This window comes from Zophobas morio, unplaced genomic scaffold (genome assembly GCF_036711695.1).
Source record: "Zophobas morio isolate AGI-343-1 ecotype UQ-CSIRO unplaced genomic scaffold, CSIRO_AGI_Zmor_V1 ptg000007l, whole genome shotgun sequence".
NCBI classification, from domain to species: Eukaryota; Metazoa; Arthropoda; class Insecta; order Coleoptera; family Tenebrionidae; genus Zophobas; species Zophobas morio.
This window is the reverse complement of record NW_026972112.1, coordinates 11055744-11083477: the sequence shown is the minus strand read 5'-3', so window position 1 is coordinate 11083477 and position 27734 is coordinate 11055744. Positions and strand designations below refer to the sequence as shown.

Here is a 27734-nt window from a genome sequence, read left to right as displayed (position 1 = left end):
GCCTCGACGCTGAATAAAAATCGATACGACATATCGAAAAAGAATTTATTGTTATTGGGGCTCTTTCTCTTCTACTGGCTGCACGCCATGGCGACGCTGGAAGTCGCCGGTGGCATGGATGCGGCGAAATGCGGGGTCGAAGTATTCGAGGTGGGCGCGGGCGGCGAGGCCGTAGTTGAAGGAGCTGAGGATCGGGATGGGCTTGTTTTTCTCCTGGAAGCAGACGATGGTGTGAGATTTCTACTTTCGCAGCTTGGTGAAGTCTTTGAGAAAAATTAGAAACTGCAGTAGACCTGGAATGGGTCCCGAAAAAGCTCCGGTGGAGAATAATATATGTATTATTAGAATAAAACTTTACTGTTAATGTGTTATTATTATTAATTCTCCGTATTGGGTTTTATCACTGCTTTTACAAAGTGATAAAGAGAAATCTTCAAATCAAGGCTAACTATTGAGGCGTGTGTTAGTTATATACCGTGTTAGGTCACTGTCCGCGTTCCGTGGCTCTCTTGTATCATCACGTCAATCACCTTAATCGGTCCCTAGGTGCCAAGTATCCTTGTCCTTTTGTGTTTACTATACAGGCGATTTATACAAGGGTAACTCTAATATGAGTATCACCAGCACTCATCTTCTTAATGAAGTACAAAAGCTAAGTAAATATTTAAATACAAAAATTTAACAACTTAAACACCCTGTCTTAATATCAAAGTTAAACCAATAATTACTTAAAAAATAGAATACACTGCTTAATAAAAGTTAATAAGAAAAAATAATATCATCATTTTGGGATTAGATGTAGCTGAAGTTGACTATTCTAACCTGGTTGGATTAGATACAACCGTAGTGAAAAAGGATTTCTAAATGTCAAAATTAACATTTCTGATTTAAACAAAAGTTATCTAGTGGAAAAAGGTAAATTTAAAATACAGCTATACTTTCTTTCTAATTGAAATGGCAAAATAAATTGTCAAACAATAATTAAATTAATTAGTAATTATAATTTTAATCAATATTAAACAACAAATAAATTAACCAATAACAACCCAAACTTAACCCAAACTTAATTAAACTTGTTTTCTAGCAAAGATGCTCAAAATGCTCTCCATTTACTTCCTGGCAGTAAAAAAGACGCTGAATAAAATTTTGTAGTGAGTTCGTGAATCGGTTTATTGATATAAACGCAATTCTTCAAATAGCCCCAGAAAAAATTCAAGTGGTGTCAAATCCGGTGACCTGGCAGGCCGCTCAATAGTACCCATTTGGCCTATCCACCTGCCAGGAAGAATTTCATTTGAGTACTGTCGCTCTTGATGTCCAAAATGGGGTGGAGCACCGTCTTGGTGAAACCAAACAGTTTCTACTGGTAATTCCGGATTTTGATAATTAGGAATGAATTTTCTAAGTCCAGAGACTATACGTTCCCGCAGCAGCTTCTTTGAAAAATTATAAAAAAAATGTGTTTTCTAATAATAATCTTTATATGTATAGTAAAAACCAGTGGTGTAAATGACATCTCCAACCCCCTGCGCCGCAGAGGTGCAAATGCCAAGGAGGTGCGTCCGCAGATATAAACTAACGGAAAAGAGTGTTATTATCAATGTACATGCTTAACTTCGATTGTTTATGTTTATATATCACGTAGAAATTTATTTAATTTGAACTTCTCGAAACAAAAGCTAACACTATTAATTAAGCCACAATGGAACGAAATGTTTTTAATATGATTATTGTTATTCTTATTTGATCATAAAAATAAAAAATTGGTCGAAGGCTATAATATAATCCGACAAATCCAGCTCTTTAAAAAATATATAAAATTAGATTTTACGATTTTCGTTTTGTGATAACCGCTGTAAAGTAAAAACCATAGGGATAAATAATACCCCTTGTCCTTCAGCACGATTAGTAGCAATCTGAAGCTCAAGTCTTTATGTGTGTTTATGCATCGAAAGAATGTCACGTAGAAATTAGTTTCATTTGAACGAGTTAGTCTTCTCAAAACAGGACTAAAATTATTATTAATTAAACCACAATCGAACAAAATGTTCTGAATGTTCTAATTCTTATTTTATCACAGTGTTATATCAATGCAAGTAAATAAAAGGGAAGGGCAAAGTTCAACGTGGAACCCACAATTGCAGTACCGTAAAATACGTTGGGTATAAAACGTACCTTGCAAACGTTTTTGCAAAAATTTGAAAGTTTAACGAAAAAACTGAAAGTGGATTCGTACACTACAAGTATATGAGTATATTTTTGTCTAACATTTAAATCATTTTAAAGTACCATTCGTTGAAATGACGTCATAAAATTGTTGGTGGGGATGATTAACCAAATTTTGGTTAGCGTTTAATCATCTACATGATATTTATAATTTACATACAAAATTTGACAACAATCGGTCCATGAGTTTCAGAGATTACGTGTCTAAAAATGGACACAGACACCAGACAAACAGATAGACAGACAGACAGACGGACGGAAAAGAGAGACCTATCTCTTTGTACTCTAGGGGTCATAAAAGGTGGAGAAAGCGCAAAAGTAGAGAGTCGGCCGACGGACTCGATTACAATACTTCCTTTGTTTACGCTCGGGAAGTAAAAATGTTTTCCTTGCAAGAAGTGGACAGATGGTGTCGAAGTTCTAATCAGTTCTTGATTTGACAACCCTTAGCCTGTGTATAACATTTCATTAGAAAATCATGATTATTTGTTGGTGTTTTTTACTTTTCTCATTCAATGTATTGACGTTAAAGAAACTAAACTATTGGTAAAGATAGACACAAAACAAACTGATAAAAGTCTTAGGGACGAATTCACTAAAAAATTCTAAAAATGACACAAACGATGTAAGAAATTTTCTTCAATTAAACAATAAATGCTAACCGATATTGGCTACCCATTTTGGACAACTTCGTAAACCAATTAAATGAGTTTACTTCTAACAGGATGGAGCTGTCTTTTCCCGGAAGAGTAGGACCATGGCCTACCGGACATCTCAAAAAGAACATTTTTAGAAAACTTTTTATTACCCTGGAGCAACTGCAAGCTCCTATAATTAACAAAATTATAAACTAGGTGTTTTTTTGCAAATTGATTCTGAAAATTTAAAAAGAAGGTTGCCTTTTATAATTACTTAAAATTACAGCATGCGTTTAAAAATGTATTTTGAATTTTCAAAGTTTAAGGATGGGTTTAAATTGTTGGAGGAGTTCAGTGGTGTCACTGGATTAATTGCGACATAAACTTACACAAATCTGCCATAAGGTTATCAAACTTGACGGCAAAAACAGGAAGTACAAATTCTTTCATTCAATTTTGAGGACTCTGTATCACGGTTGTATAAAGTTATCAAATTTGATTGAGAGAATCACTATCAGAATTTGTATCTTCTAGCAAGTCTACACTAAGAAGCAGTGAAATTTTTTTAATCTGAATTTTAGTTTTGTTAGATGATGTATTTTTTATCAGATAAATCTGAATTTGATAAAACTAGCCTATGGCACTAACATTCATGAGTCTTGTGAAGCTCATCAAGGTGACTCTGATGATCCTTCATTACCATTAACTTACTACAGGAATCACCACCGAGAAATGATCAAAATTTTCATGTTTTCATTATGCCGTGTGTACCATGGTTTGATATGAGTTTGAACAATTATTTGACATGTTGTAAATTTTACAATTGTTATCACATTCAACTGTAGCCAAAACCCTGTCCCTGAGTGAAGTTTATGATACACAATCTCTTGAAAATTTTGTCAATGACTTTTAAGTTTAGAATTTTTTCTTGTTCGCATTTCTTATATTACATATATATTTTTGGCAAATGTTGCCGCTGTTTCGGACAGAATTATTTTTCTCCTGTTCATAAAATCCACTATTGTTATTTTTATGTGGCACATTTCTTTTAATATCTGGATATATGCAGCGGAAAATGATAAAATATGAACGGATTTTCACAATACATGCATTCTTTTTCGAATCCGTGATGCATTGTTTATCTCGCCGCTCCCGCCTCCCGCCCCCGGCTCGCGAAAACCGCTTAATTTACCCGCGTCCACGTGCACGCGTCCACCGTAAGCGCCCGGCAAACAATCAACGCAATATTTGTCCATAATTAAAGTCGAAACGTGGCATTCCACGCAAATTACTCTTTAAGCCGCCCCTCGCTAAATAACGACCAAACACGAAGCCCTGTTTGTCTTTTTCGGCGTGCATGCATGCGGGCCGTGACGTTTAATCCCGATCCTGCTCAGGAACGAGAACCGAATGACGTCACAGTGCCGAAATTACCAGCCGGTTGTTCGGGGGCGGCGGCGCTGCTCGACCTATCCAATTTATTCTTGAAGAAATCGGCAAAGCTCGCAATTACCGGCAAAGGCAAAACATAGACGGAGGTGATTCGAGGATATAATGGGTCGCGACACGACACTTCCGAGATGAATTATTATCGACTTGCGCTCAGGACCAAAATTGGAAAGCGTTATTACGGAAGAGGAATATTTTATGACGGTAATTGGGAGGGGCGGGACGGATTGTGATTGATCGGGGCGGCGGGGGTGGTAAAGGCTGCGGGGGAAATATGATTTTCGGTTTTTGGCAAAATGTCTTCAACCCATCAGGAACCATAAACAGAGATCTTCAAATTTTCGTTTTCAAGTATTTGCGAAGGGACGCACTGAAACTGTTTTTGGGGGATTACACCGCAGTATACCATACATACTAAGACCGACATAACCTCAACATTATCTGCGCCATTGCGAAGTGCGCCAAAATTTCAGGTTTTCACGCACGGAGACGTCGGAGTAGTTTGTTTAAGCGAAGCGGAGTTAATTTAAAATTGAAACAGTGGAAGCCTCGTTGGTAATTTAAGTGTATATCTGTTGCGTCGCTTCTCTGCACGTAAAAGCAAATGATACATAAATAACGAGTATTGATCACAGGGTTGTCGCAACCTTAAGGGGGCGGTTATAAATAAACGGCTTTTGTAGTTATAGACTCCTTTATATGGATTTTTTAAAATCTACTTTCGTTTTTTATTGCCTATCTACCGCATTTACCTGTTCATTGATGTTCTCCCAGATGTCTCTCTTGTTCTGACAGTTGTCCTTGAGCTTTTTCTGATCCCACAATGGGAAGACTTTCGTATAGGCAAAAAATAGGTCGTATTCAGGGGTACGTTCGTGGACCTTTGTCGTGTTATTGAAATACGTCATGGGCTTCGAGGTGTCGTGTTTAGGAGGTTTCTGAAGTGTTACATATTATTATTAATATTATTATTATTGTGAGTTTCTATCTAGCAGAATAACTACAATTTCTAAGAAAGGAATTCTCGACTCTGGGAGAGATTTTATGAATTATTAAGATAAGCCAAAAGAGGTAGGGGAACGAGGGGCTTGTTGTAACAGTTTTTAGGAAAACGAATATAATTTGGTATCTATTAGCTGTTTGACCATTATAAAAGTATCTATCGGTAGTCTAACTATTCCCCTATTGGACTGAACAGGCAAAAGGTCAAAATTGTTCATCTTCATTTCACACCAGGCATTTTCTTAAAAAAAGTGCATTGTTACAACTTGCCCCGTGGTTGGGGCTAGTTGTAACAGCCATGAGACAGGTAGTACCAGTAAAAATAAAGGTGATGTTGATACATATTTAGACTTTATTTTTCAAAAATCAACACAACACTTCATTATATATAATTTTTTTTCGGTAAAACTGAAATAAACTTTTAGAAAAAGAGTCAACATTAAAAATTTGAGTGTTGTCTTCCTTTTTCTTAATATATCTGGAAAGCGATATATGGCATAGGTCAAAATTTTTGCTCGCTTTTCGTATGCTAGGTACGAGATTTGTAGAAGTGAATTTGGGATAAGTTGTAACATGTCACAACTTGCCCCAAAGCTATTGTTACAACATGCCCCGTAGCACAATTTTCTACATTTAATTACATTTCGACAAAATGATGTGGCTTAGCGTCAAAATGTGTAAGGAATATCAAAGCTGAGTAATTTTTGAGCTACATGCAAAACTAAAATTTTTAAATTAATTAATAACTGATACGAAAAACCAAATTTTATTAAAGCAATATTTTACATTACTTGGCCAAAACGAAACACGTGCACACATCCACTCACTGCGCTGGCTCAAGGAACAGTGGTTGTGATGACATGATGTCTTATGGTGCAAGAATTAAATTCAGTAAAATACCTGACGTTAAAGAGTTTAAATTGTGGGTAAAAATTTAGTGTTACAACTTACCCCTGTTACAACAAGCCCCTAGTTCCCCTACTCTAATTGCGTATGGAGATAATGGTTTTATACGAGAAAACTCCTTAACTACATATCCACCATTCTTAGCATCGACCATATATTTTTTTATATGCTACATTGTACATTCGCATATTTAGGGCGATATCTAACTACTTTGTAGCATAACATAGAACTCTTAATATTATTCAAATTTCTACTATTACTTTATAGTACGAATCATTTTGAGCGTTATAGGAAGCCATTTTGACGCGATGTGCTGAAAGTGAGCCACACGTGCCTTAACACAGATAAGTTTCCACGTGGTTACCCTGAGCACTCTCAAAAATATCCAACAAGCTCGACTACTTCGCGAATCGTCATCTCCTCCCATCGCCGCCCCATTTGTTCAGTTTAGGTTCCCCCTTCTGCTGCATCCGCATAAAATCGTCTTAAAAATGAAGTTTTCTCACTCAAACTCCTGCGATTCTCTTCCGCTCCGGTGATGTTATACAAACATAATAAGCCTCTCAGACCTTATATTCTCATCGATACGATACAGGAGCAACGAGCCATTATGAAAGTTTTGCTGTTTTCCACGATAAATCATGACGAACGACTAGGAATACTTCCAAGGTGCATAAACCGGCTTAAAACTCACACACAACTCGAGCCAACTCCCATTTGCTTTGATTTAATTAAATTTCGGTTTGCTTTCAACGGTGCGATTCCTGTGCGAAAATTAATGTTGGATGTATGTAAATTCAATGGGTGATGAGTCGAACGTGCCAGTGATGGATGGCGCCGTTTTGCTGGAGCGTTTTGGGGGAGCTGGGAGTCGCCGAAACCAGTACGAGGTGAAGTGTTTATTTGCTGTATCGGATAATTCCGAAATTTGGAAAACTAATTTTCAAATGTAAACTTCCGGGTTGTGATCACTGTGTGCGCTAGAAAAATGAGAATTTGCTTCAGAACGAGCGGTGGTTGGCTTTATTCGCGGATTCCCGGCGGCTTCAATAATAAATTTCAAAGTGGTGTTTAAAATATCGACTGAAAATGATTAAACGTCAACGGATCTCTGCATTATTTAGAGTTTTCGCGCTTTGTGGGCTCGGCTATAATGGTTGCAGTGGAAATGGTTATTTTGTGGTATCACAAGATTAATATTTTCACTTACCCATCCACTGTTTTCGAGTTTCGTCCACACTTCCGCTTTGTTTTTCATGGCCGCTGTGGGAGTAAACCATTGTGCTTTTCCGGACATGATGACACGGGAAGTGAAATTTTAGTCCAAAGGGACGTAGAGCGTGCGACGAAAAATAGGTTTTTGACAGATATTGACAGCTGAGTTAATCCTGTTTAATTACTGCATAGCAACAGTTTTTCTGACTTTTCATTTTTCGAAAAATGTATGTAAAATTTTTATTTTATTTTATATTTATCCCTCGTTCCTGAAGTACAAGTCCAAGAAATCCCGCTTCTTTGAAAAATTATAAAATTAGATACTGCAATATTCATTTTGTGATAGCCTCTATGAACTACGGACAATGTAAAATATAACCAACGGGAAAAAATGGACTCTCAGCAATAATAAGCTAATATCACGTAGAAATTTTTTTTTTTTAATAAGTTTGTCGCCTCAAAACAGAGGACTAAAATTATTAATTAAGCCAGAAACGAAGAGAATGTTGTAAAACTTATTATTATAACTTTTATGAAATAAAGACATGCGTAGTCTCACATTTTCGAGAAAATGTGGTGTCTCGTTCTTAATTTAATCAATAAAAAATGTGCTAACACGTCATAAAAATCAATAATACACAGCGTGAGAGAAAAAGAGAAAAAACGACGCATTGACCACTTGATCACAATCGGTTGTGTCCTGAGTTAGAGGTAAAATATTATTATAGTGTGTTAATTTTTTCAAAGCGGATTCATATACCACAAGTATAGGAGTATAATATTGTATAATACATATTTAAATTATTTTAAAATAGAATTCTTTGAAAAGACGTCATCAAGTTGTTGGTGGGGATGCTTAACCAAATGTTGGTTAGCGTTTAACCATCTACATGGTATTCTTACTATACGCAGAAAATTTGACAACAATCAGTCCAATATTTTCGGAGATTACGTGAAGATATTTAACGTAATCGTGTGTGATGTAAAAGTTAGTATAGAAGTTTTGGGTAACGAAAGAAAGCAGGCATCAGAACTTCTAATGTAATGTTTGTGAATGACACTGGTTTTTGTGGAAATACATCAATATTATTTATAATTAATCAATCGGGTTCTATTAATCATGAAAGTGTTGATTTGTTTAAATTGTCTTATTAAATCTCCTTAATCCAGGCGTCTCTATTTTTTGAAGTGATATGCCGAAACTACACACATATTTCTGAAAAAATTTTTACTAAAAATAACTCCTAATACGACCGAGCTAATATTAATTTCTCGGAAAATTGGTGGATGCGCCGGGATAATTAATTCAAATATATTTATTTTTAAAAGTTCTAGATATTTTTACGGAAAATATTATATTTTAGAAGAAATAATGCACTCCTTTAAATATCTGGATCTGATCAAAATAGAACACGCACACATTTAACCAAGTTAACGTCTTTTCGTACAGATTTGAACAATAATTTTTTTGCATAGAAATGCATTAATTCCTATTTTTAAAGCGATATCGCGAAATTAAGCACAAATATTATTACTATTGCATTATTTATCTATTCATCAAATGATTGAGGATTTCGGGAAACATTTAATTAATTATGAAGCTTGAACTAATGAAATTAATTGAAATTCACTGAACTGGCTTAAGTACGTTAAGAACCATCTTATAAGTTATTGGAATTTAATTTATATTGTACACAATTTGTCAACGCTCACTCACTTTATCCAAAAAATTCTAAAGCGAATTTAATTTCAAATGGAATATGTGCGAAAGAAGTGAAATAAAACATTTTAAACAAAAATAAGAAAAAACAAACACCACATAAGCAAATTCTGAAAACCGCATAAACATACATAGGGTAGTTCAAAACGAATAATATTTGAAAATATTTAAATAATAAATATCTAAAAGCAGGAAAATAATTTCAAAGATATAGTTCAAAGCTCACGAATATAAACAAATCTACCTAGATTACTACCACTCTCAACGTCATAAACGCGTATCGTTATTTCTGTAACATGAAAAATATATAAAGCAATCCAGTGAATAATTTAACACATCCCGTAATTCCTGCATAAATTATCACAACAAAACGACAAATAGCCGTTCGTACTAAAACACAAGCACCCATAAAACAACCCGTAAACCCACACGATACACAACATCTTTGCGGCCCACATCAATTTTTCCTCAAACTTCCAATTCGAACACCAATTAATAAATTACTCAAACCCTTCCAACCCTAATTTTAATTGCCATCATTTATTCACTAGATTAAAAATCTCCAAGAGAATAATTATTTATGCCACAATGAATAAAAATCGATTTTATTCACGAACGGAAACTTCCGCACACGAGACGTTTACACAATTTTTTCTAGTAACGATTTTTAAATCCGTTTTAAAGTACCGCGAAACTGTATGATAAAACTAATTCCTGCGGCAACTGCGCCAGCAATTTTCCGTTAACAGCCTGATCTTTAAAAGTTTTCTCATCCTTTCACTGCAATGTTCCTTTAGAAACCAGATATCGCAAACACAAAGCTCACTTCGACAGCAGACACTAGAAAAAATAAAAAAGCCGTTTACAGCCTCGTAAAGCCGTCTCACGTTACATCTCCCCTGTAAAGCCGGCTTTGCCGACGCAAAAACAAGAGCAATGTGTATCTTATCGTAATTAATCGCTTCCGTTGTCCCTCGGCCGTCGCTCCGGCAATAAAAAGTTGAGCTCGCGGATAGCGAGCTTTGAGCTTTTTCGATGCAGCAGGAATTGTTCGACCTCAGCAGCTGCTCAAGTTATCGATTGGTCGCGTTCGTAGTAGGCCATAGCAGAACCGAGAGATCGCGCCAAAAGCTAGTCAAGGTCCGGGCCCGGAATCCAGCCGGAGCTCTTGGCGGAAAAATTTCTTTTGGGAAATTAGGCGTGTGTAATGCGGGCTGCGATCAGAGATCGGCGGCCGAAAGAAGGCGCCGGGCTGTTGGGGCTCCGGCTAATGGGCAGGGTCGTGTTAAGGGTCGAGGTTTGAAGTGGCGCTCGCCGGGGCCCGGAGCCCGGAATTTCCAGCGAATATCACGAATTTACAGCCGGAGGTAAATTATTATTACTACTTATTATCATTATTAGGTATTCAAAATAAGAACTACAGAAAAACTATAGGATTGCTCCATTTTACTGTGACTAAAATATACAGGGTGAGTCACTAAGAGCGCGGTCTCCATTACCTCATTAATTATTATTAGTTATAGACAGAAAGTCAGAGACCAAAGTCGAACCGTTCTTTGGGGACTAGATTATTTTTGAACATACAGAGTGTTAAGATGCATCACACAACTTAGTTTTTTTAAATGAAACACTCTATATATTTTTATGTATTTACATGACCTCGTCTTAGGTTTTACAACTACATTTTAAAAATTCTAATGCGACGTTGCCACGTTATTCCAATTTTCTTGGAATTTTTTGGCAGTGGAAGGGTTCACAAAAAAATCGCAATAGGGTTCTTTTTAAAATTCTATCTTACAATATTTTGTGGAAAGATAAATAAAGGTACGCCCTTTGTTGTTAAGTTTTAATAGACAGAGTATTTATAAATCAAATTTTTTTACAAATTTCGAACATCGATATTTCAGTTTTTCAAATGGAACATCCTGTATTTTATTACTCTATCTCATCCTATTTTTTGTCCTCATGCTTCTAATATGTCGATGTGTTCTTAAAAAAGTAATACATCGCAGTAACTATCAACTTTAAATGATGATCAATATTATTTGTATTAACTGTACGAGAAAAGTAAGGTTAGAAGGGACGTTTCATCTGACAGTTGTTAAAGTCACAGCGAGGTTGATTAATAAATTGACCTAAAATTTAAATCAAAGTTAAAAATAGGTTTATAAAAAACTTAGTTTTTGCTTTTTTGGTTGTCCATTTAACATATTATTTTTACAAAATCATCGCAAATTAAAATTAATTTTATTGCTAACTTTTTATTGACAGAGCTTTAGATGCAGCTTTAAACGTAATATTTCAGAAAAGACATACGGATTCAGTTCCAACGCTGACTCGATTACAAATTATGTTTCTCGGACAATCGTCTGTTTAGTGTTTATTATTATTAGTGTAAAAGCAGAAGGATCACTAAAATTAAAATAAGTTTCGCGTTTTAAGTAAAATGATAAAAAAAAATGCCGATTACAATTTTTTGTGACTTCTGTAACTAACGCTTAAAAACCTTGGAACTGCGTAGAATTCGTTCGCATTCCTCTGGCTTTTAAATTAAATTGTGTCTTTTTTATATCAGATTATGGGCGTATAATGAAAAATTCATTTATGAGAATTCAACAAATAAAAATTCCTCCGCCTCCCCTGTACACGTCTCTGGTCATTACTTGTAATAAAGCGCTTTATCATCCATTCCCTGCTCAATTATTCCTGCAAGAACACATTTTCCGTCTCTAAATGAAATTTTTCGAATACAAATCAACATTCTAGCCAGGATACGTACGCCAAAAGAAATATTTATTACTTCGTCCTAAATGAATAATAAGCTGGATATTTGCAATTTAATGCTTCAAAAATTCAAATTTTTTCCATCGATTTTTATTTGTCATCCGCGGTTTGCAACAGCGATATTTTTTAAAAGCTTCGCATGTTTGACGGTTCGAAAAGACGCGGCACACCAAAACGATGACCTATTTCGAGCCCGACGTCGGATTATCAGTTTAATTTGGAGCTTGCGGTTCGGACGCACGAAAATGAGAAAGCGGAGATAAAACACTCCGTATTAAAGTTAATAAAGCATATTCTTTATGGTTTTATTGAGTTTCGTATAGGATAGAAGGGGTTATAAAATAATTGCGCAGAGATCCCTCCATTTGAGATATGTCTCATATCGGACAATATAAGATTCGGGTTTTTATCTAAAAAAATATTGGAAAAGCTCCGCATTTTTGGACGCCTCCCAACTTCTATAATCCGTGTCCTTGCCCCAGACCGGAGAAAAACTATTGGAAAAAATTAAATAGAAAGCTTTCACTTTATTTACGAGCCAAGATTGGGTTATTATACAAAAATTCCTTCGTTTATTCGGATTAAGGAGACCAAACGGCTCCGGACGCCACTAAGAGGCGCCTTGACCCGGTTTCCCAAATTTTAACCAAAATCTGTGCGTCCACAAAACACCGCAACAAAAAATCTAAGTGGTGCTAAAACTAACTGTTTTACGATACTTCAACACTTTTCCACATACAATACACAAAATAGTGTAACGTAACAGGTAAATTCGTTTGCATCATCGGTTAACGTCTTCAACTTTCTAAAGGGAATGAATAAATAAAATTTAACAGACTTTACATTATTAAATTACAGACGGACATTACCACAGTATCAGTGCCAGTGGCTATCTCCATAAAAAATCATCGTTACAGAAAACCACCCCAAAACTCTCTATTATTTCCCGCGTTACCACCCTGACCGCGACAACCTCGGCCCATAAACCGGCGCCGAATTCGAAAAATCGCCCCGTTTGACATGTTATTGCGAAGGGCGACCCGCTTATCTCCGCCGACCGGAATAAATTATTTGCGAGACCGACCCGGAATTCACGTAATATCGGAAAACGCCAAGACATACATCACCCCGAATGCGCAAATCTAGATATTGTAAAATAGGAAGTGTGCCAACAAATGTTTTTAAAAAACGAATTAAAATTTTCGGACGATGGAACGCCAGTGCTGAATGTACGAACAGACGCACTTTCATGGGTCGTTAAGCCCATTAGGCTCGTAGCTGACCGCTTTGTGCAGTTGTCCTGGAGCTTTTTCATGCGAATATGTCGGCCGATATGAGATGTTGTGGTGTGCGTTACATGGATATTTATGGCGGATTTCGCCTGGAACAAGCTTGATGGACGAAATATGGGCGAGCGGCGGCCGGATTAAGCGGGCTTGGGCGGATAAGGAGTCTGCGATGACGTCATTTTTTAGCGAGAGAGGCGCCCTTAACGCTGGAAAATATCTCTTTTGAGGTTTAAGGTTTTTCGACGCGGGTTTAATCAACGCTGTTTTCTGCGTCTACACGCAAATCGGCTATGTAATAAATAATACCCACAATAACGAGAATAATAATATTAATAATAATAATAATATAAACGGACTGTATGCATCGGCAAATGATAATTTTGTGTGACACTACATATTATTATTATATTTAGTAAAATGTGTGAATTTTGTAAACCGGTCGTTGAATTCTCGAAAAATATCCTATCTTGCCTTCTGCAGTGTTGCTGCTGTATTATTGACGTGCTTCCACGTTCCAAACTACACTGGGAATACCACCGGACCTGCGGAACCGCTCTCCAACAAAACAATTTTACTCCGCCATAAAATTTTCCCACTATGTGCACAAAAAAAACAAAACAAACAACGTTTGACCATTCTTTGTCGCTTATTGTTTCCTCCCGAATAATTTCTTTCACGTCTTCATCCAAACTTCCCCAATCGATAAACTTTATTATTTATACGTTCGTCTGTTTTTCTCGTGTGTCGCTCCGCCCTTCTTGAACTTCGTGCTGTATGATAATTTTCGTCGATCATCGAAGATGTGTAAACTTACGTGGATTACCGGAGGGTCGCCGTTATTTTTTCCATTTCGTCTCCATCACCACGCAATAAGCATTTTTATTCGATACTGGCGAAGAAGAGCCCTCGTAACAACCGCTTTATGACGACATTTACTGTACGCCATTGTAAATTCGGGAAATAGACGTGTCAAATAAATTTATGCCGGAGTTTATTTGAAGTAGAGACGTTACAGAGACTAAAGAGCGTCATATTTTATTTACGGCCTCGCGTTCGCACTGCAACAACTTTCATACGTGTATTTTGCAATCGCGTGCGATTGGCGGACGCAAGCTCCTCCCCGTTTACCACACGTTTCGGGCTCTAATTGGTGTGTTGAAGAGGGGCGTGGTTACCAGTCTGCAACGCAATAGTAGGTTTAAAATGATGTTGTAGTAATGTTTTACTAAAAGTAATAACAAATGTACTTTTTCTTGTTCCAGCACGGCACCGTGGCGACGTCGAGCGAGACGAGCGTCGGGACGCAGCCCGGTGGCAGTGTGACGTCACGCACAGCGTCAGAGACCCCCCAGGTGCCGTCCGCGACCAGCCACCACCATACGGGGGCTAAGTTTCGACACGGCCTCCTCCAACTTATGATACACACCATTGATCCCCTACACGATGGTCAGTATGCAGGTAGACTTAAGATTTTTTATTTATCGATGGTCGTCGTGGACGTGGTAGGTTAGCCGTTAGACGTTGGTTCGTGGCTGTGGGTGTTGTGGTTCGTGTAGGTACTAGTGCCATGCCCATTACCATCATGTCGCGTTTACGGACACCGGACACTATCGCTAAAAACAGTTAATAAAGAAAAGTGGTGGATCAATCCTTTCTAAGAAGTTGTATGAAAATTGGTTAAAGGTGTTTAGAGAGAAGTTTCCTCGACTCTAAACACAATCAATCAAATTCAGTTTCTTAGACACATTATAAAAGTTGATTTTCCAAATTTTAGCTGTGGGTGGATTTAGTACTTGTAAAAGCATGTTGTTGTATACATTTTAAACAGGATTTAAATTTTTGAGGTGACGTCATCAAATTGTTGGCAGAGATGAGCAAACCAATTTCGAATAGCGTTAATCACAATTTCATCAGAATTGGTCTACATAGGTAGTATCAGCGTAAACTAAAAAGTCAGAGCATTTCAAATAAAATTGTACATAATTAATAAAGATTAAAACGAGAATAGGACCACAAAGTGACCCCTGTGGGAAACCACATTTAACATTAAAAAAGTGAAACTTTTAAAGTTACCATTTCGAACTCGCTGTTGTATTCCAGATAAAAACAAATGTAACAATTTAACTGTTTCAGAATAAAAACCAAGATGATTTAATTTATAGATCAAAATATTGTTATGCCGGGCGGGCGAATAAAATCCGCGTAAGTTAAAACTCAACAATTTATTTCTTAATAGCTCGTATCTACACGACTAACTATTGCAACGATTATGTACAGAAATTATTTCGGAGAATTTCACTGGACGCTCTTGACTCCACTAGCTGAATGAATAATGGTTCCCGACGGTGGCCCCTATTTAAATCCCTGCATTCCTCTAGACGGATCTCGAACGCAGCTTCTTGTTTTTTTCTAAACCCCGCAATCGAAACTTTCGGTAGCCGGCTCCACACTTGTCTTTATGTCATCACCAGCAGAAAGTTCTCGATAGCCATAGGCGTAGTACCGGGGCGGCGTAAGGGTGTATTTCGTAACAATATCATGGTAACCCTATCGAAAACTTTTATAGGTGGAATCAGTTTTCGATTTTTTTTTAAATGACCCATTAATAAATGTAGCAAATTGAGTAAATTAGAAAGCGAAGACCTTTTCTTAATGAAACCATATCAGTGCAAGGAAAGATTCAAGAAAGACACTGAAGTAAAATTTACAAAATTTAAAAATGTTCTCAAGATGACCAGTGAACTTACAGCGAATCCTACAGTTAAATTAAAAAATCTTCGCCCCTAGAGTATCAACAAAAAAATCAGAACTTAAATTAAAAGCATAGTTCACAGTGCACTGCAAACAACAAATTTAACTAGAAACCCATAAAAAAAAACAGCCCAACATGTGTATGTTTCTGTGATCTATTCATAGCATCACCGACAAACAGACAGACAAACGGAAACGGCAACTAGTCTTTTTATATCGTTCAAGAAAATCAAAAACTATATTGATTTTACGATGATTTGTCAAAAAAACCATAACATATAGAATTATTATGATTTTATTTTTATTTTGATAGTCCTAAAATCTGAATAATGTACTTAAAATGTTGATTTTGAATTACCGTACAAAAAATTCTAAACATTCTAGACTTCAAGTGACAAAACAAAATTAACAAATTTATGACTCCGTTTGCGAAAATCTTAAACTGCCGGCTATTTTTGGCAGCAAAAACTCCCCCGACTATGTTTTGCGCTTCTCCACCACAAACAAGCCCAGCCCTGTCCTACTTCCCAACTGACACCATCTCAAGAAGCACACAAGCTCCTTATCACACGTCATCTCCCACAACAATTCAATCCCTCGCGCTTCTATTTCATCCTAAAAACATCTCATGATCACCTCTCCATTGATCTCCATTCCACTCTCCCAGCCCGTTTTTCTTCTCAATCAACACTGTCGGATCGTCAACAACAATAGCTCATATTCATAAACATCAAAAAAAGCAAGCATAATTCCCGCTTAAATATACTTTCCGTCAGAAAAACACGTACTTTTAAACCGCGAACCTCCCCTCCATCACGGCCCCATCAACATCCATTTTCCCCGCTGCCTCGAATTCCTCCGAATCTGGCGTGAATTATTCATCGGATCGATCTGTCTCGTTAAATAAGTTAAGTACACCCCGACATTCGCATGCTTATTATTCATTAGATAAACACATCCGAACCGGCTCGTTTTCCACCAATTAACCGCCGCCGCCACCGTGCAGCAGTTTCCAGTGCGTCACGATGCAACTGTTCCATCTCGCGACAATGAGATAACGAGGTCTGGCCGTGACAATCGCCGCTTCCACACAGAGGCTGTGATGAACAGGTAGTCGCGCAAACTGGGACGTCGCTTTTTGTCCTGACAGTTGCCGTAATTCCAAAGAGGCAGTTTGCCGGCTTGTTTTTGAGCGCCGGAGCGGAAGGACGTCAGAGTCGCAGTGGGCCGAGATCGATTGTTGACTGAGTTGTCAGTCAAGTGCTGGTTGCATTCCATTCATGGGGGAAGGAGCTGGAAGAGGGAGGGGCACGTGCAGGGTGCTTCTCTTGATGGCTTATCTCTCTGCGTTTTACAAAATTTTACTTCTTTTTTTTGTAGTGTAAACTATAGAGAATACTTTGTCCATTGCTTTAACAGGACCTCGGTATACTGACACACCCGCTATGCAAGCTCATAAATAAACAGACCATGCAAATTTGCTCGAACAACGAACAGTAAAAGCTGAAAGGTACCGAAATCCAGCTGCAGGATGACGAATTAAGGGACGGATATTTTCAGCAAGATAATGCCACTGCCCACAAAACGCGAAAGACAATGGAACTATTGCATGAATTTTTGAATGAACGTTGGTCCCTAGATTTGATTTTAATAACCTCCAAACCTTAGCGGATCATATTTCTTATTTTACAAAATTTTTGACAGTCCTATCATCAACCGTCAACATGTTCCTCTTTTTTCTCTCTCTCCAACTACTCGCCTCATCTAAAGCTTGCGACCCTTACGAATCCAAATCCCTCGCATCCATCTTCTTCCGCGAACAAGTGTTGTGCGGCGGAGTCCTGGTGAACCCCAACTGGGTCCTCACGGCGGCCCAGTGCGTCTATCCGCAGCACATCAGACAAAGACACATCGCCGTGCGAGTGGGCCCCATCGATTCCTACGGCCAAATAAAAGAAGTGAAGAAAGGAGTTCAGCACGCACTCTTCAAGTCCCACAAGGACCCCCAGTACGACATCGGATTGCTGCTGGTGGACGGCCCCATCAAAGACTCTTTACACATCGACTTCCCCAAACTACCCACTCACGGTTTCACCGAACACTGTGTGTCAGGCACCGCTGTAAGCTGGAGGCGCAACCAGAACATCCACCGGAGGTTCGTGTTCTGTGGCGATTTTCACCTGAATGCCTCCTCCTGCGCAGAGCTCTTTCCAGAAAAAAAGCTGGGGGAGAACGTAATATGTGCGGTGAACGACAAAGCCTGCATAGGGGAGAAAGGCGGGGTGGTGTTGTGCGAGGACGTGGTGGTCGGAGTGTTGTCCAAATGTTACCCAGACCGGCATTTGGTAATGTTGATGAGGGTGGAGAGTTTTACGGAATTTATTGAGGAGACTATTTCTTCGAGGGGTGGAGTTGTAGGCGCGAGTACGTTCGTTGTACTTGGAGTGTTTAGTGCTTTATGCTTGGTTTAGTTAATTGTATTGTGTTGTCGTTTTTTGTCTTTTAGATGTCATAAATTTCGAGCTACAAAAAATAAGTTTAATTCGAGGAGCTCGTAAAGCATTCATTCCACTACAAAAAGAGTTAATACGGGTTTTATGGTCCGTTGTTGTTTCCGACAAAATGGTATAATGCATTTTTTATGTGACTAGCTTTGGCAGTGATGCGGAGAGGAGGAGACAACTAAAATCTCGTTGGGAGCATTTTCGGACGTAAATGACTGAGTTTTCAGAAGCGAATTTTGTGAAAATTATCGCAGTAATTTGTGGTCTTTAAAAATGTGTTTTAGTTTAGTGGATTGGAATAAAATACAAATAATACCTACTCCTGATTGTTATCTTTATTTTAGTCTACTAAAAATTAATATCTCTATTTACATTACATGAATAATTACGATACCAGAGACGATTGTCAATATCAACTAGCAGATGCAATCTTTACAACAGCTGTTCTTAAAGAGTAACTTCAATGATACATCATTTATTAGTTTGATATGATGATGATAAAAAACATTCTTGACAAATAGCATTATCAAACAGTTAATAAATTTCGAAGTTCAAAATAATACAAATCAAATCGAGTTTTTTTCGTATGTTTGACGTTCTCTGACTTTCAGAATAATATTAATTTTGACATTGATCAGTTCATAATTTTACGAGCTTGCCACAGCTCAGTGTTTCAATTATTATTAACGAATGCTACCAGGTGTTCATCTCTATCATTTCCAAATTCTTCAATAACCTCTGGAAATCAGCATGCTGCACCCACTTTTTCTTATACTCGTGATATTGCTGATATGGGCAGTCCATCGACAAGGTCAATCCAGAAGCGTCTTGGTCACCGTCGCTCTAGTCGCCTTGATTATCTTCGTGGTCCTGTAAAATCACCACCATGTTATATACACATTAATAAACTCTCCAAACCTTAATAGATTTTTCAATTTTTACCAGATTTTTGACAATCGAAGCAGAATTTTCAAAGCCCATTGTAATATAGTCCAAGTTTTGATTTTAGTGCCTTTTTAGATCAACTTATAGAAGGTACAACAAATAAACTAAATTCACAGAATCAAGTTTTATTATTTAGCTAATAAACTGAACTTGTGTTGTAGTTGGAGATAGGTTCTATTTAAACAAGTTTTTTAAGATTTTGAATTTGTTAGATTAATCAAAACATTAAACTAATTAACCCAATTGTTACTCTTTTGACACACCCTGCACATTTGTGACATTTACATGTTCTGCCTAATCTAAATCTTCCAAAGCTACAAAAACCGAAGAAATAATCCATCCACTCAATCACTCGTAACATGTAAATCTGGACAATTCCTAAGTGGACCGAAATGAATTACCGTGCTCACAACCCCCTCCCACCAACATATATTTCATTAAGCAAATTCCAAACATTCACACGAGGTTAAAAGTCACGCGATTTCCCATCCCCATCGTCCGCTCAATATTATTCCCAATTCGCATTCGAAATTAAAACGTCGTGATTCCATCGCGAACCGAATCAAAACATAATTGAAAAGGAAAAAAAAATCTGAAAGTACATTATGAGTGAATATATTTTTTGTTAGTGTTTGCACATATTTATACTGCAAATTCGAAAAGTCTTCCTTGGTAACAAAGTTTAAAAGTGAGAATTCTTATAGCAACGTTGCCCAGATTGCACCAGAAAAAAATCCACCCACAAAATAATATTTCGCTTAGACCGCCGTATCGATTCCAGCTATAAATTGTGCAAAATCGCCGAGCTAAACGCTGCATGCACACTTGAAACAAGCAAATGCCGGGGGTTAATGGGAGCGATGGGGTGACTTTCAGCAATTTGTTTTATTGAAGGGAATTTCCCCTGAATTATAACCGACAGGAAAAGTAAAATTTCTTATTGATTTTGACAATTCGCGGTCTTCTGGGAAAGTTTTACGTAATACTCAACCTGTTCGGGACATTATTCATGCGACATCGATTAAATCTTAAGTAAATTTGAGAAAGGTCTCATCTCGCTTAAAGCGAAACGATAATATATTTTAGCGAATGGACGAGAAAGAGACCTTCCTCTTTACATCCGCCGACTTTGCATGGTATCACATCCCCTAAAACGCCCACTTGTGATGTGTCACGTCCATTGATCGTTTTCTAACTGTTCCCATTTTCATTATTTCGAGTAGATTTTCAGGGAAAGTTTTGTCTAACCTACATGTCCTGTTTGTGCATGACCGGGGGCGCCGGGGAGGGCCCAAGGGGCGCATAACCCTACGGAGTGTCTCCTCGATTCTACGTAAAATATTGCAGAAAAGTACGCAAAATTTAAACGATAATTCAGTTTACGGCTAATCATTTATTTAAGCCTCTCTGGAGACCCGAACTTGGCGCCACCCCCGCGCTAATTTTCGTATTTGTGTTGTGTTCGTCAGGCAAATTAAATTTCAGAGCAGAGTCGTGCAGGTTATCTTTTATTACGTACGCATTTCGTATTCCAGCTATCTTTGTTAGTTAGCGACATATTTTTGTGAAGGCAGGAGATACATCAAAAATTAATGAAGAGCCTACATTTTAAAGCACTTTACAGTTGTAGTGTGCTTTTAATAACTGTGAATGCAAAAATGCAACAGGTTATGGACCCAGATGGTCAATTACAGCCACGGAAATAAAAACAGTTTTGAGTAAAAATGCTTTTTTAGAGGACTTTTATTCGTTCGTTTCCTGTATTTTTATTTCACCCAACCACAAAAGTTTAAACCAAGAACTGTTTTAAATAAGTAATGCAAAACAACGAAAACACGAACACCCCCGACCTGCCGGAATTTATCTTGCCCGTTCGCCTCCGAGCCCTGACGCACCCTTCCGCTCTTGCAGGCAAGGTGGACGAAAAGGCCACCCAGCTCCACGCCATCGCCTCCCTGAAGGTGCTCCTCGACGCGACGAAGCCGCAGAACGGGGCCGCCACCAGCTCGGCCGCCAACCACGTGAGCGCCGCCGCCGCCAAGCAGGAGACCATGCTGGCGCCCTCGAGCATCGCCGACATGCCCAACGGCGTCGCGAACGCCCTCACCGACGTCAACCTGGAAGCGGTAAGTTGCCAGATTTTAACACTTCACTTCTTGCACAAGGAACACGCGCGAGCGTCGACGCGAACTCGCGGCCGCCGCCGACGGAGGATGAGGGGCCGCAATCGTACAGTGTGCGTCGAATGTTTTTCGGGGGCGGCGAGGGAAAAGGACAAAAATATTTACATTTTGCTGAATGGTCGGGTTTAATGGTGTGCTTCTTCGACACAACCTGCTTTGCTGTATCTGATTTCCGAAAAAAGAAATTGGTAAACTAAAAACAGTGGTGAAAACCGCGTTCCGAAATTTCCATAAATATTTGAGATATTGATGAAAAATTTCATCAAATTAAAAAAAAATAGAATCATAAATTAAAAAAAAACTACGCCTGCATTAGAGAAAGTTGTGGACAGCGCTAGATAGTGGGTAGGAACAGTGGGAATCTTGTTAATCCATTCATGCGCGTCACTAACTAAAATTATTTCATAACAGTCAGTCTATTAATAAGTGTACTGAGAACGCCATAAGAGCGATAGAGAAGTACTATAATATTTCTACATACGAATAATCGGCTTACAGCGTAAGATCGCTTTAATTCAGAACACTGGCAGGGTAAAATTTAGCGCTTCAACGAATTAATTAAATCTGTTTGTAACATCTCCTTTTTGCTATCACACTATTAATCCTGCGTGCCAAAACGAAGACATCCATCATTCTGATTTTTATTAATGATTTATCACTTCACCACATATCGAAAACACTGCAGTTCCAGTTACAGTTTGTGAAAAAACTTGTTCCCACAATCCATTATTTAATCGAGTTGTATTAGATAACTGCAAGTGTAAATTTGTTTATAACTCAATTAGTTTCTGCGAAAAATCTCCGGAAAAATCTTCCGCAAATCTATTAATCCGCTGTAGCTCGTTAGCTCTTGAGGTTCCCCGAACTAAAGAATGAATTTGCGTACGTTTTAATTTTTATTAATGTGTCACGCTTCGCTCCTGGCGCAATTAGTTGGCGCGAAAAATCCGGAAGCCCTGTTTACCAAGAAAATGAACATTTAAAGAACGCGGCCATTAATCATGCGGGACGTTATCACCGCAAGAGTTGAGATAAACACGATGATTTACGAAAAACCCAGTCCATAACAGATACGCAATTAGCATTTAAATGAGTTGTGCAGAAACAACAAAATCAAGACGCAGCACACACCTAAATCACCTCGGCCAATGGGGAGCTCGAACGCCCCAAGATGGCGCCCCATTATGGCGAAATACGTCGCATGCCTCGGCGCACACATAACCAACTAATTACAAAACTAACAATCGCCCGCATTTTACTACCACACCAAGTTCGCGACAACAATGTCTTGTTAGCGTCCTCATCCTCCGCTCGTCTCGAACACTACATCCAGTTTTAAGCGAAATTACTGCGTGCTGTTCTATTTTGATAAATAGCAATTTCCATGGAAATCCGATCCAATTGTGAGTTGGTTGTCTTTGGTGTTACACCTGTTTGTTGGTTTCTGTGCGTGCGAAGTGGGTGTCACGGCGCAGAAAAATCACCACCTCGATGGTACAAAAACTGGCGCCCGAGCCGAATTTTTAACTTTAACTAGGTGGCTGCGTCAGAACCACTTCACGCGCTCTTCTCGTTCCTTTCTGCACGACAGGTGTCATTGTTTTCAACATTTCCCGCAACAACCGCGAAGAAATTCCAAAAACGATGGTTTCTTAGACGCGTTAGGCCCATAATTCAGGGGATTACTGTCAATGGCAGACGCTAAACGAATCGATTCGGGTCGTTAATTCTCGCAGGAAAAATTATCTCGGCAGGAAGAGATCTGTATTTGAGCAGTGTGGGGTTTCTTAAGTTGTTGATGAGAAGTTTAATCATCGGTTAGGAATTTAGTTTACAGATTCGGGCGAGCGTGTAGGGGTTGCTGAATGAGATGTTGTTCTTTTGTTGCAAGTTTGCGACGTAGACATTCGTACCGAGCAAAATTGCACATTAAATGGATCGTTTCACATCAAGTTCATGAAATTGCAAGCAAGGTGGGGATTTGCATAGAAATTAAAGTTGCGAGTTTTGTGTATGAAGGGGACACGTTGAGGAAGTTCAAGTTTACGTAGAAGCTGCAAAACGAATACATTTCCTGACCGAAAGATGTCTTCTTTCCGCGTAATGTTACATGAAAAAAGTTGCACCAAGAGAATCTCAATAACGCTCATAACAAAACCGGTTGTTCGAGTATTAGAGTGTCCGGTGTATACTCAGAAAGTTATTTTTGCATCCACTAAAATTTTTTGACGTGATTATGTATTGCAGGATTTGATAGGGTGTGTCTAAACTGCAGTGAAGGAATAAGCAACTACAAACCGCCAAGTAAGAGATTGCAAAAAAACTATTAATTGTGTAAATTGTGTTAGCATTTTGACTTTGACTTTTACAGTATATGCTCGTTTTCACGGGATAGCATTTTCTGCGTCCCAGGACATATTTTTCGCTTTAGGTTAAAGTTTGCATCCGTTTCCGCTATACAACTAAATTATGCATTAAGCGCCACCTGCATTGACAGTGATTCCGCTCGAAGGCCGCAAACCACACAAAAATACACCAAAGAAATTTTTCTCTTTAACCCTCCCCTGCAAGTTCGATCTACTCCAACCGTATACTCTACTGCTCGTCAATTTTTAGGCTTGAGTGCATTGCCCCCCGTTAAATCAAACTTTTTAACCCCCATTTTTAAATCTGTAACTAACATGTCTTTATTGTACCGAGTCCACAAATCACGGGCTTAATCCTGTCTAATCTTCAAAATTGAAGGTAAATCGATGTAGTTGTCTAGTTCAACATGCAAGTGTGCTTAAAGTGCTTGACGCTTAGACCATTTCAACATAATACTTATAACCGTAATGTAGATGAGGCACTCGTTGCACATTTCGCTTCATGTGGTGTTTTATCTACACGATGGGTCGCAGACACCTTCCGGCCCGTCGTATCATCTTTGTGTCCATCGAGAACCGTACCTTAGACGTTCATGTAGCTCGAAAACCCATTGAGTAGTTGATGGGCTTGTAGCAGTAAATGGTTTGGCGCTGGCACACGAATAGTCCAGGAAATTTAACGGGATGGCGGACAAATCTGGAACAACTTGAAGCTTCCGTTCACCTCCATTTAACCATTCAGGTTAACCTACCAGACTTTTAAGTACTCAAGGAGTTTTTAAAGCATTTTCATAGAGAATCTCAAGTTAGTAGTTAAACGGAGGTGCGTCCAAGATATCCAACTCGTTCCAGTTTTGCCTGCGCTAGCAGCCTCTGCGTACTTTTCCTGGACTAGAACAACTCATTGCATTCATTCATGTGTTGAAGTAATGTTTGGAGCGGGATTAAGCTTTCCACACTGTAACACACATGGATATCGGTGTACTCTCGATGTGTCTGATGTCCATTCACTTTTTCGTTTTGACTTTTCTTCGTAGAGCGTTGAGTGTGTGCTTAAAATGATTTATGTTTTCTGATTCTAGCGACGCATGTCGTCTGTACGTGCACGTAAGTCACTGACCTCACAAGCAGTGGTGTGTCTGCAGGTTGGAGAAACCGAGGAGGAGCCCCCTGAAGCCATGGACATGGGCTGGCCTTCGGGAGCCCGCAAGAGGATCACGTATATTCTCTTAGCGCCCATTGTCTTCCCGCTGTGGCTAACTTTGCCCGATACGCGATCGCCTAGAGGTACTTTACATGAATGGCTATTAAGTGTACATAGTTAACACCATCATCGCTCGTCGGCTCGTCGTGTGCTAATTTCAACCCTCATAACCAGTTTATAGAAATTGTCTTTTTTGTTGCTGAAGACGGGATCCTTAATGATAATACCGAGATGGTGGTTTGAATAGGATTTTTTGCGTTTTCAGTTTTTGCACTATCAGGATTCACCCAGAGAAGCTTAACAATAAAAATTTAACGATGACAAAATTTTCTGTTTCTTTAGTGTTCTTCTGGATCTCCTCATATTAATAATTATAAAATCGTTAACATTCGTTCATTTCTGCTTTTTGTAAAGTTCGCTATCGTGAAATTTTCAACATATTTCACTTCCAAGTGATTTTTTTCAACAATAATGTCGTAGTACTGCTACCCTGAATTTCACATAAATCAGTGTAAACCTTTAAATAACCACATTTTGTCATTTGTCACAGCGGACAGTCTGATTCCTGTGTCAGTTACACCTTCACTTCTATAATTAATTTTAAGGATTTTACAGCCAACTCTCATGTAGAACTTTTTTTAAACACTGGGTGGGTTTGCCATCTAATAGGTAGGCAACCAATAATTCGTTGCGTGATGTATTTTCCAAAATCAGTTTGAGGTACGACCTTTATAGTCACCTTACATATCTCAACGTGGTTATTTTATTCTATTTTATCTGCCTTTCTTTTTTCTAGCTTTAATATAATCTTCCTTGCTCCTTTTACAACCGTTTCTCCTAATTTTCCCATTTTCACTCCATCAAAAGTGGGCAACCATGTGGCTGTACAAACTTTATCTGATGCAACTGTTTAATTATATCTATTTATGACTATGTACTTACAGTTTGTAACATACGTTGTTCTTAACATTGTAATTTCAAATACTGGGTGACTACTATATATTAACGATTGAAGCAAATTTGGGTGTTGGTAATTCTGCATTATTGGCAGCAATGTTAATATGTCAGTTCACAGTTCTCTACTTTGACAAAAATGTATCTAACGATTCTTACAAACGTGATAAGAAGATAGAGGACTTGATGCCCTAAATTTCATTTTGACAATCGAGTATACGATCATAATAGTATATTACATATCGAGGGTGGTAAGAAGCTAATTACGAACGAAGTTTATACACGAGCGAGCGTAGCGAGCGAGTGATGTAATATGAGTTCGTAATTAGCTTACCACCAGAGTTGTGTCATATACTTTTTCTACGATTTATAATGAACAATCACTTTCAGAAGAAATTTTTTTGGGAAAGCAAATATTTATAGTTACTATGGAAACTACTCAAACAGGCACGTAATATATATATATTACGTGCCTGTTCATTCATTACATGCCAGTGGGTGTAACTATGGTTTTACTATGAGGCTAGACAGTTCGTAATTCATGGATTACTATGTGGGAGTAGAAAAAATTTTAAATATATCACCAACCTGACAAAAAAATCCGAATCATTATACTCACTTGGTATCTGTACCTGAAATTTTTTGCCTTAATAACGTTGAGGGGTAACGTGATAAATCCCTAAATATTAGGAGTAAATTTTTTTATAATGTTTTTACTTTATTTTATATTTTTTGATGATGGGGTATCAAGAGCAATTAATCAAGGAAGCAATTAAGGAAAGAATTCCCATTTAAACGATTCTTTTATTTCTTTCACAATCTAGATCAGACTTCACAATTCATTCATGAGTGTATTAAATTTTCATGGCCTCGTTTTGTGTTACTTTTTGATTTATTATTTCTTCTGAGTTATATACTTTATAATAAGTTTATGTAAATTTCCTTGAAGAAGAAATAGGCAGTAAGATCAAATTGACAAATAATAATTATTATTATACATTTTGCTTTTTTGTTTTAATACGTGTAGACTTCTTTTCACAGCATGAAACTTACAACATGTTTAAAATGGAAAATTTGGATAAAATGTACCATTTACACCATGTTTTAAGTTTTTTGTTGTGAAAAGATGACTATGTATATTAAGAAAAAAAAAAGCAGAATATAAGCCCCGCCCACCGGCCCTATCTTAATTGTGATGTTTTTTTTTTCATTCGTCGTGGCCCAAGAAGGCGGAGCTTAATTGCAAAATTCTTATTTCCTTACAAAAATTTGCCATTTTAAACGTGCTTTAAGTTTCTAAGAATAAAAAAAATCATCACAGTAGAGATGGGGTGGGTGGGCGGGATTTATATTTTTTTGTTTTTAATATATATAGTATTCTTTGAATAACACAATACTCAAAAATATGTTTTTAATTTCTTGTAAAGAAATAAGTATTTTGCAGTTAAGCTCCGCCCTCTTGATTCACGGCGAATGAAAACAAATCATTACAATTGAGACAGGGCGGGTGGGCGGGCTTACATTTTGATTTTTGGTTCTAATATGTGTAGACTTCTTTTCACAGCATGAAACTTACAACATGTTTAAAATGGAAAATT

The 27734-nt window shown here is 37.9% G+C and overlaps 2 protein-coding genes across 3 annotated transcripts in view; one reads left to right on the top strand and one right to left on the bottom strand.

Annotated features, from left to right (window-relative positions):
* The window catches only part of LOC135124556 (sodium/potassium/calcium exchanger Nckx30C), an 81096-nt gene that overhangs the window by 33286 nt on the left and 20076 nt on the right, over positions 1–27734 (top strand). Inside the window, exons 3-5 of one of the 2 annotated variants that reach the window (XM_064049717.1) lie at positions 14492–14687; positions 21341–21555; positions 25124–25265. In XM_064049717.1, coding sequence (XP_063905787.1) covers positions 14492–14687; positions 21341–21555; positions 25124–25265 — 553 coding nt within the window. Of the gene's footprint in view, positions 1–14491; positions 14688–21340; positions 21556–25060; positions 25266–27734 lie in introns of both variants that reach the window. The other variant, XM_064049715.1, reaches the window with a different exon arrangement.
* LOC135124506 (uncharacterized) lies at positions 52–7597 on the bottom strand. Its single transcript, XM_064049617.1, has 3 exons — positions 7432–7597; positions 5066–5251; positions 52–213 (listed from the first exon to the last, which is right to left on the bottom strand). The coding sequence occupies exons 1-3, from the start codon at positions 7516–7518 to the stop codon at positions 52–54; spliced, it is 435 nt and encodes a 144-aa protein (XP_063905687.1). The 5' UTR covers positions 7519–7597.